Genomic DNA, 13,379 nt, shown 5'->3' on the forward strand with positions numbered 1-13,379 from the left:
TTTTACTTTATAGCATCTATCTGTTCCTTTCCATTTTGAACCATAATCGCATGCACACTTGGGTTGGGACCGACATAGCCCAGCACCCTGCCCCCCACGGCCACCTGCTCACAGACGCCCGTCTCCAGTGACATCAGAGCAGCTCAGTCCAGACACCCGTTTGCCTTCCTCCTTCTTTGACCTCTCTACTGAAATCTCTCCTTGAAATATCTTCTTCCATGTTCTGTGCGATACCACTTTCTCTTGGTTTTCCTCCTTTTATGAGAAATCTCTTTCAGCTTCCCGTGTGGGCTTCCTTTGTCCATTCAATCCTTTAAAGAATAGTGATCTCTGAGATCAATTCTAGGCCATCTCCTCTTGTTTATACTCTCTCTGAGCAAGCTCATGAATTATACCTATGTACTGAACAATGTCTACACCTTTCACCTGGAGCTCTCTCCTAAGATCCAAATCTAGATATGCATTTCCAAACATTTCCTCCAAGGTACTTCGTAGCTTGGAAAGTCACTTTTCATAGGTATTTCAGGAGTATACACGAAGCTCTGTTTAAATTCTACTGATTAGGTCTCATCTTCCAATATTCTAATTTCGTAGATTTAGAGTCTGAACATTTAAAAAAATATATTCCACAACTGGTTTGGATACACCCTCCTTCACTGAGAAAGTATCGATGGTTCACCACCATCATGCATATGCTTTGGTTTCTATACCTACATTTCCAACTTCAAAGTATGTTTGTGTTTCAAACTTATAAAACTTTCTGACCATGCCAGGCTCCTTAGAGTTCTTTAAATGTGCAAGTTTGCTATCACTTACATGTTATTTAATGTATTAAAATTTATTCTTATTTGCCTGAAAAAATCCTAACTTTTTTTTGAAGACTCAGCTAAAGTCTCACCACCTTCAGAGTAACATCTTTGTAACCATACCTCCACCTATTGGCCATGTTAGAAACTTCCTACTTTTAGAATTCTTCATACTTTTTTTTTTTTAACATGGTACTGATTCTGGGATATTTTCTTACTGATAGTTATGTAAATGCTTATGAACCTGTATATATGCTTGTAAACCTGCAGAGGCCAAAGACTTAATCTATAATTTTCAATGCCCACCATCCAATGTGATATCCCCTTATCTATTTGTTAACCACTTAAACGATTTTGCCCATTTTATAAAGCCAACAATCCTAATGAAACTGATTCCACAAATTATCCAAAATTGTTGTCTAATGACCTTACATGACTCTATAAATCCTGACCAAATCAACTTCCCAAGCATATGAGTTAATTATTTCGTGAATCTCCTCGCTAGTACTAAGGATTCTCAGAGCTTCACTGGAAGAGTGTTGGGATGGGCCTGGTGAGGGGAAGGGTAGTTAGTGTGCACAAGACAGTGTGGATGGCTCTTTGCTTATATTCCAGAGTGAAATGTAACTGCCTTTCATTATCCATACCTCTGTTTTCCTGCATTAGCAGGGACAAAGCGTATGTCTCCTCTTACTTAACAAGAACAACAAAATCTTGATATAAGAGAAGGATCAAAGTAAAACTATGATTATCTGTACCATTAAGTAAAGACTTCATATAGTCAGCCGAGGGAAAAAATAAGCGCTCAGGGCAAGTCATCATTTCCAAAATGTTTCAAGATAGAATCACTGAAAGGACTCCAGGTAACCCTCATCAGGGAAACTTCCAGGGTAAATATACCACCTTTTCTTTCAAATATCCCCACACACAAAGGGCGATTTGTCATTCAATATTCAATTAACATGTTTAAAAATATTGAGACCTGCTCAAACTAATTTACACAAACCATATTTGAAGATAAAATATATTTCAAGTACCTTGCTTAAGTTGCTTTTCCACTTGCTTGAGTAGACCAATAGATCTGATTTCGAATGGGTAGTTATTGCTTGACAATATAGTGATTTTCTAGTATTCTGCTTTGAATTCAGGAGAGAAAGAGCAACTTTTGTGGGCAAACCAAGCGGATTTGGATTACTGGAGCTTACTATCCAATCGGTATAGGCCGAAGTTTTCTGGTCCTTCTGAGGCAAATGCAATGACTTCTGTCTTAACAGATAACACCATGTAAAGCTGGTCGCAGTCTTCAGGCTGGGGAAAGCCACCTGCTGTGTGTCCCTAACATTAAACAATGGAACTGTAGTGGCTGGTGGCTGACTTTGTTCTTGGATGTTCACTTTGTCACCCTGATTCTTAACCCCTGGAGACTTCCCTTCCTGGTTATTGTCTATACATTTCAGAGGAGAAATGTGAGTATTTTCTGAAGGGGCAGGTGAATTTCGAACTGTAAGAGTTAACGATGTGGATGACTCGATGTTTTCAAATTCTTGCAATTCATTTATGGGTTCCACCATTACAAACTTGGAGTGTCCTGATGATGGATTATCTGCTGGTAAAACATCTGTCAAATTAACAGACTCACTACTAATTTCAGGCTGAGAAAAAATATCCTGTTCCAATATCACACCTTCCAGGGGCTCTGTAGTACAAACCTGCCTCACTAAAACAGGTTTCTTCTGTTTACTAGCCTCATTAGCTCTCGAACTCAGTGGCTCTACCGGTCTGCTATCTGTTGCGCAGACAGCGCCATTTTCATCTTTGGCCCGCTTCTGGTGCTTTTCCATGGCAATGTCTAAGCTATTTGCTGGGGAAAGCATCCTTTTACTCGAAGCTGAAGATTCTTGCTGGGGGGAAAGTCTACCAATAGACACTTTCTGAGTAATGGGCAAGGATTCTGACAGAGAAGAATTTTGGCTCATCTCTGAAAGGACATTTTCACAAACAGGTTCTTTCTCTGGGTTTGGCAAAGCATTCTGATGATCTTTTCGTGATTCTGGCACAGGATTTTGTTCTTCACTGATTGGCACTATACTACGATTAGCCTGGCAAATTGGCTGACTGGATAGATCTTGGGTCACTAGGATTTGCGGCAGGGACGTGAATGTGGCAAAACAGTAAGCAGGCACATTCCTCTGCAGGCACACGGGCAGCATAAATGATGACGGCACTTTTTGCACCGGAACCCCAAGGGACCCGAGCTCCAGCGGTGGCAGAGGACATGAAGTTGACATGGTATCTACTAGTTTCGCTGGTAACGCCGCTGATGTTGTGCAACAGTCTGCTGCAACTGGATCTGAAGGAACTTGATTTGGCAAAGAATGTACAGGTTTAGAAGAGCAAGACTGGCTTGAAGTGAAAACCTGACACTGCAGTTGATACTTGGGAGCAAAGCAATCCTCACTTTTCGAAGACACACATAAAGCAGAACTTGTACCTGATTTGTCGCCCTGTGTAGACACTTGCAGAGACAGCTGCGTGTTCTGGTGGCTAAGCGGTATGTGGATGTGATTTAACAAATTCATACCACAAAGCTGTTGAACAGGAAAGAGGTTAGGGGAGCTGGTGTTTGACATTTCTGCTCGTAGATCCTTAACCTGAGTCTGGGAGTGCAAAGTATTTGCAGGAAACTCAGGTAAAGATGTATTAGTGAGCTGGGGCCCCTGAAACGGCACTGCACTCACACTGGGAAGAGCAATATTTTGGAAAGAAGTTGGGTTTACAGGAGACAGGTGACTGTCTGCAGCTATGTTTAAAGATATCTGCCGCATCAGTGGGCCTCTCCTTCTTTCTAAGAGAGGCACATGCCCAGCGACTCCCATGCCAGAAGGGGAAGTGGGAGGCTGCAATTCAAGAAGTGGCGTCGTCTGGGGTGGGGTTATGCTTCCACAGTCGAATGATTTACTTCTGAAATCAGACACCTCCATCGAGGTCTGCGTGCAATTAATCTGTTCTGAGGCAGCACGCCTCATCTCCCGGTGACTTCCAGGAACATTCAGTGTATTTGAGCCAGCTGGAATCACAAGGAACTCGGCTTTATTTAGAAAATCAATTTTGGGGGAAGCCTCAGCTTTAGAACTGTCCTCTATGTCTAGCGAGGCTGAGAAACTCGACGTGTGTGATAAGCTGCTCTCCCTGCTGAGACTCCTGGAGAGAGTGGACTCAAAGCTCGACTCGGTGGAGGAATGCTCTATCTCGGCCAGCCGCAGCCTCTTCTTTTTGGGAGGCAGTTTCTCCGTTGGCAATTTTGACAAGGTTTCACTACGCTGAGGCCAACTGAACTTCTCTGATCTTTCCTGATCGTGGCCTTCCGGGTCCCGATCTGGTTCTTCCGTGACCAGAATCTCAGGGACTTGGATGTTGTGCTGCCGGACAAGCCTTGAGGGCTGCCCTAACACGTGCCGGTCACTGGAAATCTTTCTGGAGCTTTCCTGAAGTTCTCCTCTGAGAGCGTCTGGCGGTGCAAGCTGGTGAGGCTGGGATGCATTGCGAGAAGGGTGACTTTCTTCTTGGGACATTCCTATTACTTTCAGCGACTCGGGCTTCCCTGTCCTACTCAGCTCCTGGAAAGAAATGGGGGAGCCTCTTTCAAAAGGCTCGAGCTTGTCGAATGAATTGGGTCTGCTCAGGGAGTTTGTGTGCTGGATGACCGAGATCCCAGTCCCGTGTCTCTTCAGCTCTGCTTTGTCCGGGGCAGCTGAACTCATCTGTTGCTCTGTGACAGTAGACACCTTTGGATCCACGGTCTGGTTGGGGCCCCTGGCAACCAGCTGAATTTGGGAGATTTGCAGCTGCATATTTCTATGCTGGTGGTCACTTGTGATGGCAACATTATGTTTAGACAGACCAGGAGTAGAGCCCAGGGTATTGTGAAACTGAAGACCTTCGGAGCTTTTTGGAGATGCTCCACTGTCATTCTGCTGAAGTTCATCATCATCTCCAACGCTTTTCATTTTCCTCCTTTTTCTTATCTGGGGCGTCTGTTCCCAGACACCCGTGGAACCAGCGACTCTGTAGTGTAGAATCTGGGGCTGGGTGCTGCCAGGCACGGGGCTGTGTTCAGATTCTCTCATGGCTACCTTTGTCTTTGGTCCGTGCAACTCTGAACAGTAAAATTTCTTATGGTTTTCGAAATTTTCCAGTTTCCTGTACCTGTTTCTACAAGTTTCACACTCAAACATTGTCCCTCGCCCTTGATGGGACTTCTTTTTTTCTAAATGTGGGCCCTGTGCCAATGCCTTGCTCCTGGCTGACGCACTCTCACCAGCGGCATGGCATCCTTGATAGCCTTCATCCAAGGACTGCCCGCTGCCCAGAACATGATTTTCACTTGTTGAAGAGTCTTCTATTGCTGCTTGTCTGACAAGTGTACGGGGATGCCCACTTTGGGGCACAGGAGTGTTAGGTCCTGATACAAAGACATCATCATATAAAGCTCCAATTTTGTCATCAAATGACTGGGTTCCTCTCAGTGGATGAGGGGGAGGTATTATATTTGTAGGAACTGCTGAATAACCTGTGGTAGGCATGGAATTACTTCTTGTAATAGGTAAACAGTCAAGGGAAGGTACGGACAGAAGAAACACTTGTTTTGATTTCTCAGTAGGGGTGAAGGGGGACTTTGGTATATCAGAGCTTGAACTTGTTCTCCGTCCCACTGGTTTTAAATCAAACTGGAAAGAATCTTTAAATATGTATGACTTGGGGGAATCAATACTTCCGCGTCTTGAGAGAGACGTTCTCCGTGGCTTTACACTGTCCAATTGCTTGTCATCTACCAAGGCTTCATTGTCTGAGATGAGCTTCGATATCCGTTCCTCAAGGGTTTTTGTGGCCAAGGGTGGGCGCATCTGACCTGGTAAAACCAATGCCTTTTCCCCTGTCGGTGAAGCGGTCGGTGCTGCCGTATTGCTACGAGGCACAGAGGGCCCATTATTCTTCATCGAGTCTTGCTCCGTGGAGGGCAATGTCCTGGCAAAGGGAGTTGGTGGACTCACTGTTTGATCGGCACTTTCAGAACGTGAAAAGTAACCAGAATCTGTACTTCCTAAGCTTCGAGGACTCAGAAGCAGTTTTCCTTGCTGCTCTTGGGAGTGATCGGTAGCCTGCTGCCTTTGCAGTTGGGCGTGCGCTGTGCCCACGTGACAGTCTTGCTTTCCGTCCAGCTGGCTCGTGTCCCCCTTCTGGTAAGACTTCTCTTCGGTCTCCAGCGGGGACACACTGGCTGAAAGTGACAGTATATTTGTTACCTGAAGGTCTTTCTGTTTTTGCGCACTTGGAAGTTCAGGCTTGGAATCGACAACCTTTGGACTGTTAGTTCTTAAGGGAGACAGGCTGACAGGATGGACCACCAATTTAGGTAACTCTGTCACCGCCTGGGATTCTGAAGACTTGTCCTGTAGTGAAAAGTCACCTACTACATGATCTGGATTGCTTGGAATGGGACTAGATTTTGGTAAAGTTTCAGCACTTGACATCCCCTTCATTATGTGCACGGGCTGCAGCTCCATGGGACCTGGGTGGTTCTGTCTCTCATCAGTGGCACCCTCCTCCTCGCTGTCCCCGCTGTCTTCTGCATCTGAATGGATGCTAAGTGCTTTGGGGGACTCATGGGACAAGAACAAGCCACCGGCATCTGGTTGCAAGACGAGACCCAGTTTGATAGTATGTGCGTGGGATTTTTTGTGCTTATAAAGATTACTTTTAGTCTTAAATGAAAATCCGCAAGTCACACAGGGGTAGGGTCGCTCTCCAGTGTGGGAGCGGATATGCTTTAAAAGCACGCTGGGCTTTGCACACGCTCTATTGCAATACTCACAAATATATTTTCCTTGTTTTTTTGGCTTCTGGTCTTTCAGAAGAAGATTGCACATTTGTTCTACGCTTTGATTAACAACAGAGGCAACATGAGTTGAGTTATAAATTGGCATGGGGGGCGACTGTGTAGAATTGGCTGGACTTATTGACAAAGGTGACGCAGAATCCATTTGCTGGTTTTGAGGAGTAACCTGAGTTCTACTGGAAGGTGAAATCAGACCTAGGGATGATGTCACTGCTATATTATACACTTGTTCAAGTTTGGCGCCCTCTTGATTTTGCAGATTTGTCAGTGATCCTGTGAAACCTGACCCCCCTGGAAGCTGCTGATTATATTGGTTGGGTGTGGAAACAAAGTCTTCATGTTGATTATACGAATGAGAAACCGGCTGCACTGCCCCGTGCTCATTCCTCTGAGTAGCAGACACATGCACCGTGTAGGAGGTGCAAGGAGAAGACTGAGATTCAGCAACAAATTCCTGCGAAATCTGATTTGGGGCATCCACTGAACTGGTTTTTAATTTTGAAGGGGATCGTACAGTTCTATTTGGTCTCGGTTTTTCTGCCTTAATTGCACAAGATGAGCCCTTTTGTGACAAGGTACTCAGTTCTGGCTCCATTGCTTTCAGTAAGACATCAAATGCGGTATTTGTATAGGAGGGGGACGTAGTACTACAATGAGAAGAGATACATTCACTATTGTCAGTCCTGGTTTTACTTGACAAAGAACTCGAGTCACATTTTCCATCGAGGACGCTGATTTTGGCGGGGTCAGCGCCTTCCGATCTCCACCTGCGCAGTTCAGATGGGTGCTGCAGAAACGAGGGCTTCTTTGGAGAGACAGATTCTTCGGATTTGGAGGCTTCAGCAATTATCCCAGGTGCTTCTCCATTTTGTTTGGTAAACTGCTTCCCATTTTTTATGGGAATATAATTCTGTTTCTTGTGAGATTCTGAAGCACTCTGAAGAACAGCAAAAGATGACTCTTCTGGATTTTGTTTATGTTTTGCCTGAAGAGGATTTCTCAGTGGGGATTTTGGTATTTTTTTTAGGTGATTCTCAGCTACAATCTTTTTTCGTTTCACACCTTTAAGGGATTCTGAAGTTCCTTTAACACCAGCCTCTAAGATTTCTGTTAAAATAAAAAAAGGAAACCAATTGGTAAAACTATACATATACCAACCATAATTTTTAAAAAAATGAAGATTCCATGTTGAAGATGTTATGACAATCGAAGAAGGTAGTTTAAGGAAAGCCTATTTTTAATAAAACTGTATTCTAACATTCTGGCAATTTGAAAAACGTTACCAATCAAAATCTATTGAAACATGTAAAGATCTTAGTGTGCATTTCTAGAATGCTATGTTCCTTTTTTCAGGAACTGAGGTCCTGGAACCAGATCTTTGCAAACTGAATTATCCTCTCCCTTTTACTCTCATACCTGAGGACTCCATCTACACAACAGTCTGAGAAAGCTGGCCAAGGAAGAAGCAAATTCAACCCCTTCATGCTGAGTATTTGACTGTCTTGTCACATTAAGGATCTTTTCAAACGAACTTTTCAGCAAGTTTCTAAATAAACAGAACTGATATTCTCATGAGAAAAAGACCTGCTGTATAATGTTTTAGAGCAAACATATCTCAATCAATCATGAAATAGTTGGTAGAACCATGAAGTATTACTAATATAGCAATTATATCAATGAACAGAAAATTAAGAAAGTAAAATAATCTACTTATTTGTGGTTTCTCACCAACAAAATTAAAAAGTCATGTTTTAATGGCCCCTGGTTTAGGAAAAAAATCACCATTTTAACTGAACAAAATATTCAATGGCTATGTTTCTTTGTCATTAACGATAGGTAGGCCAGGTATGTAGGGAGGCAGATAGAGAGAGAGACAGAAAGACAGGTAAAACTTACTACGGGAGAGAAGAAACCACCTTCATTTCTAGCTATGTTGGAAATAAATCAGTATTTAAGTGGCATCAACCACCCACAATCTCTGTCAACTATTATATTTTTGAGCAATAATTACTTGCCATAATTTAGTTTTGTTTTCATTTGTTGGATCCTTGGGCATATAAACAAAAATTATTCAACTTTGTATTACTTTTTGTAGAAAAGCCAAACACTTTAATTCCTCATTATTTTCAAATAGCTATTGCAATGTACCTATTTGAAATTCATATTAGACCAAAATGTCTACACTGTAATAACTTCTTATTGAGAACAAAAATTTCTATACAATAAAAAATAATCCAGTCCTCTTGTGATGTCAGCTTATGTACTCTCTTATAATAGTTTAGTGAAAAAAATACATTACTATTCCACTAAAGATACATTTACCCACCATAATCAGAAAAAAACAAAACAAAACAAAAAAAAACGGGGTCTCATAACTAAAATACTGACCTAAAGAATAATAGAAAAAAGTATAAGTATTGTTAACATTTATGAAATGATGTTGAGCAAATCTTTTTTTTATTCTTCAATCTACTCACTTAAGAAATGATATTTTCCCTCCTCAAGATGAATGTAATGAAGTCAATAATATACTTTTTGCCTCTCATTAACTCTACCAGGCAAGTGTGAAAAACGATGACCATTATCTGGGGCGAGGAGTTTCCCCACCCACTTCCAAAAACTGGGAGGTGGGCTGCCATAAAAATGAAAGCTACTGGGCTATTAAAATGAATATAAAAACAGAGATGAGAAACCACCTGGAGGAGAAGCTGGCAGAGCTGAAACACCAGAGGCTAAAAAATAGTCTGCCTCTGCCAGGTTCCATCCAGGACCTATTCAACCAGACTCCTGGCTGAGGTTTTGTTCTGTTTTATATATGGTTTAGAATGAACTTTTATTTTTAGATAAAGTTATCTCTTTTGTCAAGTTAAACGATGTACTCCAAAGGAAAATGCAAAAATTCAACCCACAGGTAGAACATCCAGAAATATTATACATGTTTTAAACAAAAAGAATAAAATTTAACTTTGTACTTTAAAAACAGTGAAGCTGAGATGAAGATAAAGGAATTACTAAACTTAAGATTCATATTTCTTCATAAGAGAAACTATTTCCTAAAACATTCACTGGGAGTCAAGAACTGGAAAAACATACATTTTAAACAGAGTTTTTGAACTACATTTCAATTGTAGATATAGACAGACCCATCTCATTTGTCAGAGTTTATAACATTTACGTTATAGCCACATTATTGTTTACTCTTAGTTCTCTATTTGAATCTTAACATTTGACTCATGCTAGTACACCAATTTTTCCCTTCAAAATTTTGCACATTCCCTCACTTTCTGGCAAAATGGCTTATTTCAGAATACTTTTCTTCTATGATATCTTCAAATATATTTTCTGGTCCATTTTTTTTCCTTTGGGATAAGGTTCTTTTCTTTAGGGACATCAATTATGTTTTTCCTACATTACCCTTATGTTGATTTAAATTGCTTTCATCTTTTTGGGTTTTTACCTTTTATTTTCTCTACAATTATTTAAAGCTTTTCCCCTTGTGTCAGTAATTCTATTTTCAAACCATTACATTCCTGTTTCAAAATTATTTATTAGTTTTAGACTCGTGTTGCTTTGCTCTGAGTTTATTCCCTTAGTTCCATATTTCTCATTTCACCTCGTTTTGTTGTCTCCTATTAAGTTTGAGCTTTTGCTTCAATAAATGTATGATCTTATTAGGCTTTGCACTTAAGGACACTTCTGTTTCTGTGGCAGTATTTCCTTTAAGGCTGAGCTTTCGGTCTTTCATCTTCTCAAGGCTCTTCTGTTGTCTGAGACCACAGGCAGTGGCGAGGGCTGGTGTGGCACTACAGTGAGACACGCTCCTCACGGTCTTTTTCTAAGCTGTGTTCTTCTTCCAGGTTTGTTGGCTCCCTTTTCTTTAACAGGGTTCACTTTCCTGTTCAAGGCATAAAGCCCACGCTATTATGGGTGCCTGGGAGGAGAGGAGGTAGTGGGACGACCCTGCATCTTGGAACAGTCTCTAACCTCAAGGTCATTTTTTGTGATTGTTAGGAGGGGAGAGGTTGGTGGAGAGGATGAGAGGAGTAGAGGGAGGGTCCCAAGCATATGTCAGATAAATACCACACGATCATTGTAGAGATATAAGTGAAACAAGCTTCACACCTCCCTAGAGAGTTTCACTGTCCTTGATTCTCAAGATTTGGGGCTGAAATCCTCAGTGTCTGGCTAAGCCACATGGCTGGGAATTACAGAGAGATACCTTCCCTTGGGAACCAGTGCCCCACAGTAGAAGGTGGCAGACCACTGGGCTTTCAGAGAATGATATACCTGTGGTAGTTTTTTACATTTACCTTAATCTTGATTAATTTCAAATCTATCTATTAGAGAGTGACTAGAGTTATTTCTCTTGCCTTCTTATTTACAGAAAAGAGTGCAATCATCAAACCTTGTGGCTATATCTATAATATCTGGCATATATAATAGTTATCAAAGCCACAGAGTTAAGAGTATGTATAGACCACAATGCCTGAAAGCAGAAATATAACCGGCATGAAGGGAGGGAGGGGAACAGCTGTTTACCATCAGTACTTGTGCTTTTCCATAATTTTAAAGGCAATTTGTTGTTATGGTGGACTACAATGAAAATACATTAGAGAAAGACACATAGAAGAAGACAGTCCAAGGAGGGTGTGATTTAACAAGCTCACTCCCCCACCAACCAGGGCACAGGCCTACCCTCTGCCTCAGAGTAAAGACACTGCTTAATATTTACCACCCTACAATTCAGAAATGCTGAGTTTTTATTACTACTAAGGTTGGACATGCTTGGCGTGTACCAGCGTTGAAACACAATCCTCTCTCCTGACACGGAGAACATATAGTCAGATTGGGAAGGGAGAAGAAAGATTCAAAAAGGAGTTAGCCAACTGCTGAAAATTATATACCCCAACCCATCAGTGTGCTACCGGTAATGGCTGAAAATCAGGCAGAAACTGAGACATCAACAGGTCAAAAATCCAAATATGAGTTCATTTAACAGATACAAATCACAATTAGAGAAGGGACCAAAAATGGCAGTGTTGCCACCGTTAGAATCATTGACTTGTTGGGCTTCATAAAAACAGCCAGAGTTCTCCAGTTCTCCATCAGTTAGGCAGTCAACAACAGCTCAGAAAGGGCACAAAGGCCACTTAATTGAAAAAAGTTGAGTGGCTGGAGAAGCATGAGCTCAGGTTCCTAGGTTCTACCTGCAGCAGGCGCTGGTATGTTATTTTCCAAGGCACAAACCTAATCAATAGGCTCCTATGTAGAGCACCAAGGAGATTAAACTAACACGATTAGCTGGTTTTCAGGATTACTTCTGGAGAATAACAGATTAAAAACAAGTTTCCTGGCTCAAGAGAGCATCTGCGTTGCTAGCTGGGTGTGGCAAAGAAGATTCTTAAGGTAGGTAGTAGGTACAGTAAACTACAACCTCATTGTGCGTTTAAAATCCTGTCTTGATTGAAGGTGAATCTCTGAGTAAATCTCTTTTTCAGATGTATTCAGAGACATATCAGTGTGAAAAACTTTAGATCTCTTGGGCCTTAAGGACACAAGAACTACCTGTTTTCTGACAACTGAGAGCACGTTGGTTCTGAGAGTCAAGGGATCAGAGACAAGGAGACCATTTAGATGGCATCTTCCAGTAAGTTTCTGCAAGAGTTAGAATGCTACCCTGAACTCAGGTAGCGACAGTGGGCCTCTTGACTGATTCAAAACCAGAAAGCTTGCAAAAGGTTTGCCCAGGATTCTGCTGAGCTTTCCCATCTTTACATGGAAGCACTGAGCTAGCTTGGGAGGGAAAAAAAAAATCCATTCACTTTCCATTCCACCAACCTCAAACTCAATATGCATGCACAGAATTGTAAACTGGAGCTGGAAATTCAGGACAAGAAATTTTCAATAGGAAAATGGTTAGGCTAATTATGGCACAGCCACTTAACATTACACATCCATTTAAAATAATTATGAAGATTACACAGCAATATGAAAATTATGATACATTAAGTATACATGCACATTCTCCCACACTGCCCCCCACCCCCAACCTCCGAGAGAGGTCTGGGCTAGAAGAACAGATCTGGGAATACACAGTGAGAGCTGTTTTTATGAAAGTACATAATTGATATGCAGAGGAGAATATGCTGTGGAGAGAGAAGAGGTCTGACATCCAGAGGCCTGGGTGATCCTTTATACTTAAGAATGAGCCAGAAATAAAAACAAGGAGGGAATCAGAAAGATGAGACAAAACATGTGATAGTGAAGCGTTCAGAACATCAGGATTTAGAGACTTTTAGGAAGCAGATGTAGCCAATAGTGTTAGAAATCACATTCAGATACACAGGATGGAAATGAACAAGTGGTCACTGGGTTTGTGGTCACCAAGATTTGGAGGACAGCAGTATCTCTGACAGGGGTGTCAGTGGTTCCCAGGGGTACACACAGGTAAGAAGTGAGGGAGAGCATGCTGGCGCACAAGGGCCTGGAAATTTGGCTGTGAAGGAAAAGAGAAAGACAAGATGTCAGTGTCAGGTGAAGAGGAGATTAAAGAAAGGTTTCTTTAGGATAAGGGAGGGTTGAGATTGTTTATGAACAGGAAACTGAAGTCAGTAGAGAGAACGAGATTCAAGATGCACGAGAGATGACAAATAAATTAATGTGTGATAAAGAGGTGT

At 41.8% G+C, this 13,379-nt stretch overlaps 1 protein-coding gene across 1 annotated transcript in view; it reads right to left on the minus strand.

The window, feature by feature from the left end:
* HIVEP1 (HIVEP zinc finger 1) overlaps positions 1–13,379 on the minus strand; it is a 150,995-nt gene that overhangs the window by 34,064 nt on the left and 103,552 nt on the right. Inside the window, exon 4 of the mRNA XM_069493092.1 lies at positions 1,844–7,809. Coding sequence (XP_069349193.1) covers positions 1,844–7,809 — 5,966 coding nt within the window. The remainder of the gene's footprint in view (positions 1–1,843; positions 7,810–13,379) is intronic.

Source organism: Eulemur rufifrons, chromosome 18 (assembly GCF_041146395.1).
Source record: "Eulemur rufifrons isolate Redbay chromosome 18, OSU_ERuf_1, whole genome shotgun sequence".
NCBI classification, from domain to species: domain Eukaryota; kingdom Metazoa; phylum Chordata; class Mammalia; order Primates; family Lemuridae; genus Eulemur; species Eulemur rufifrons.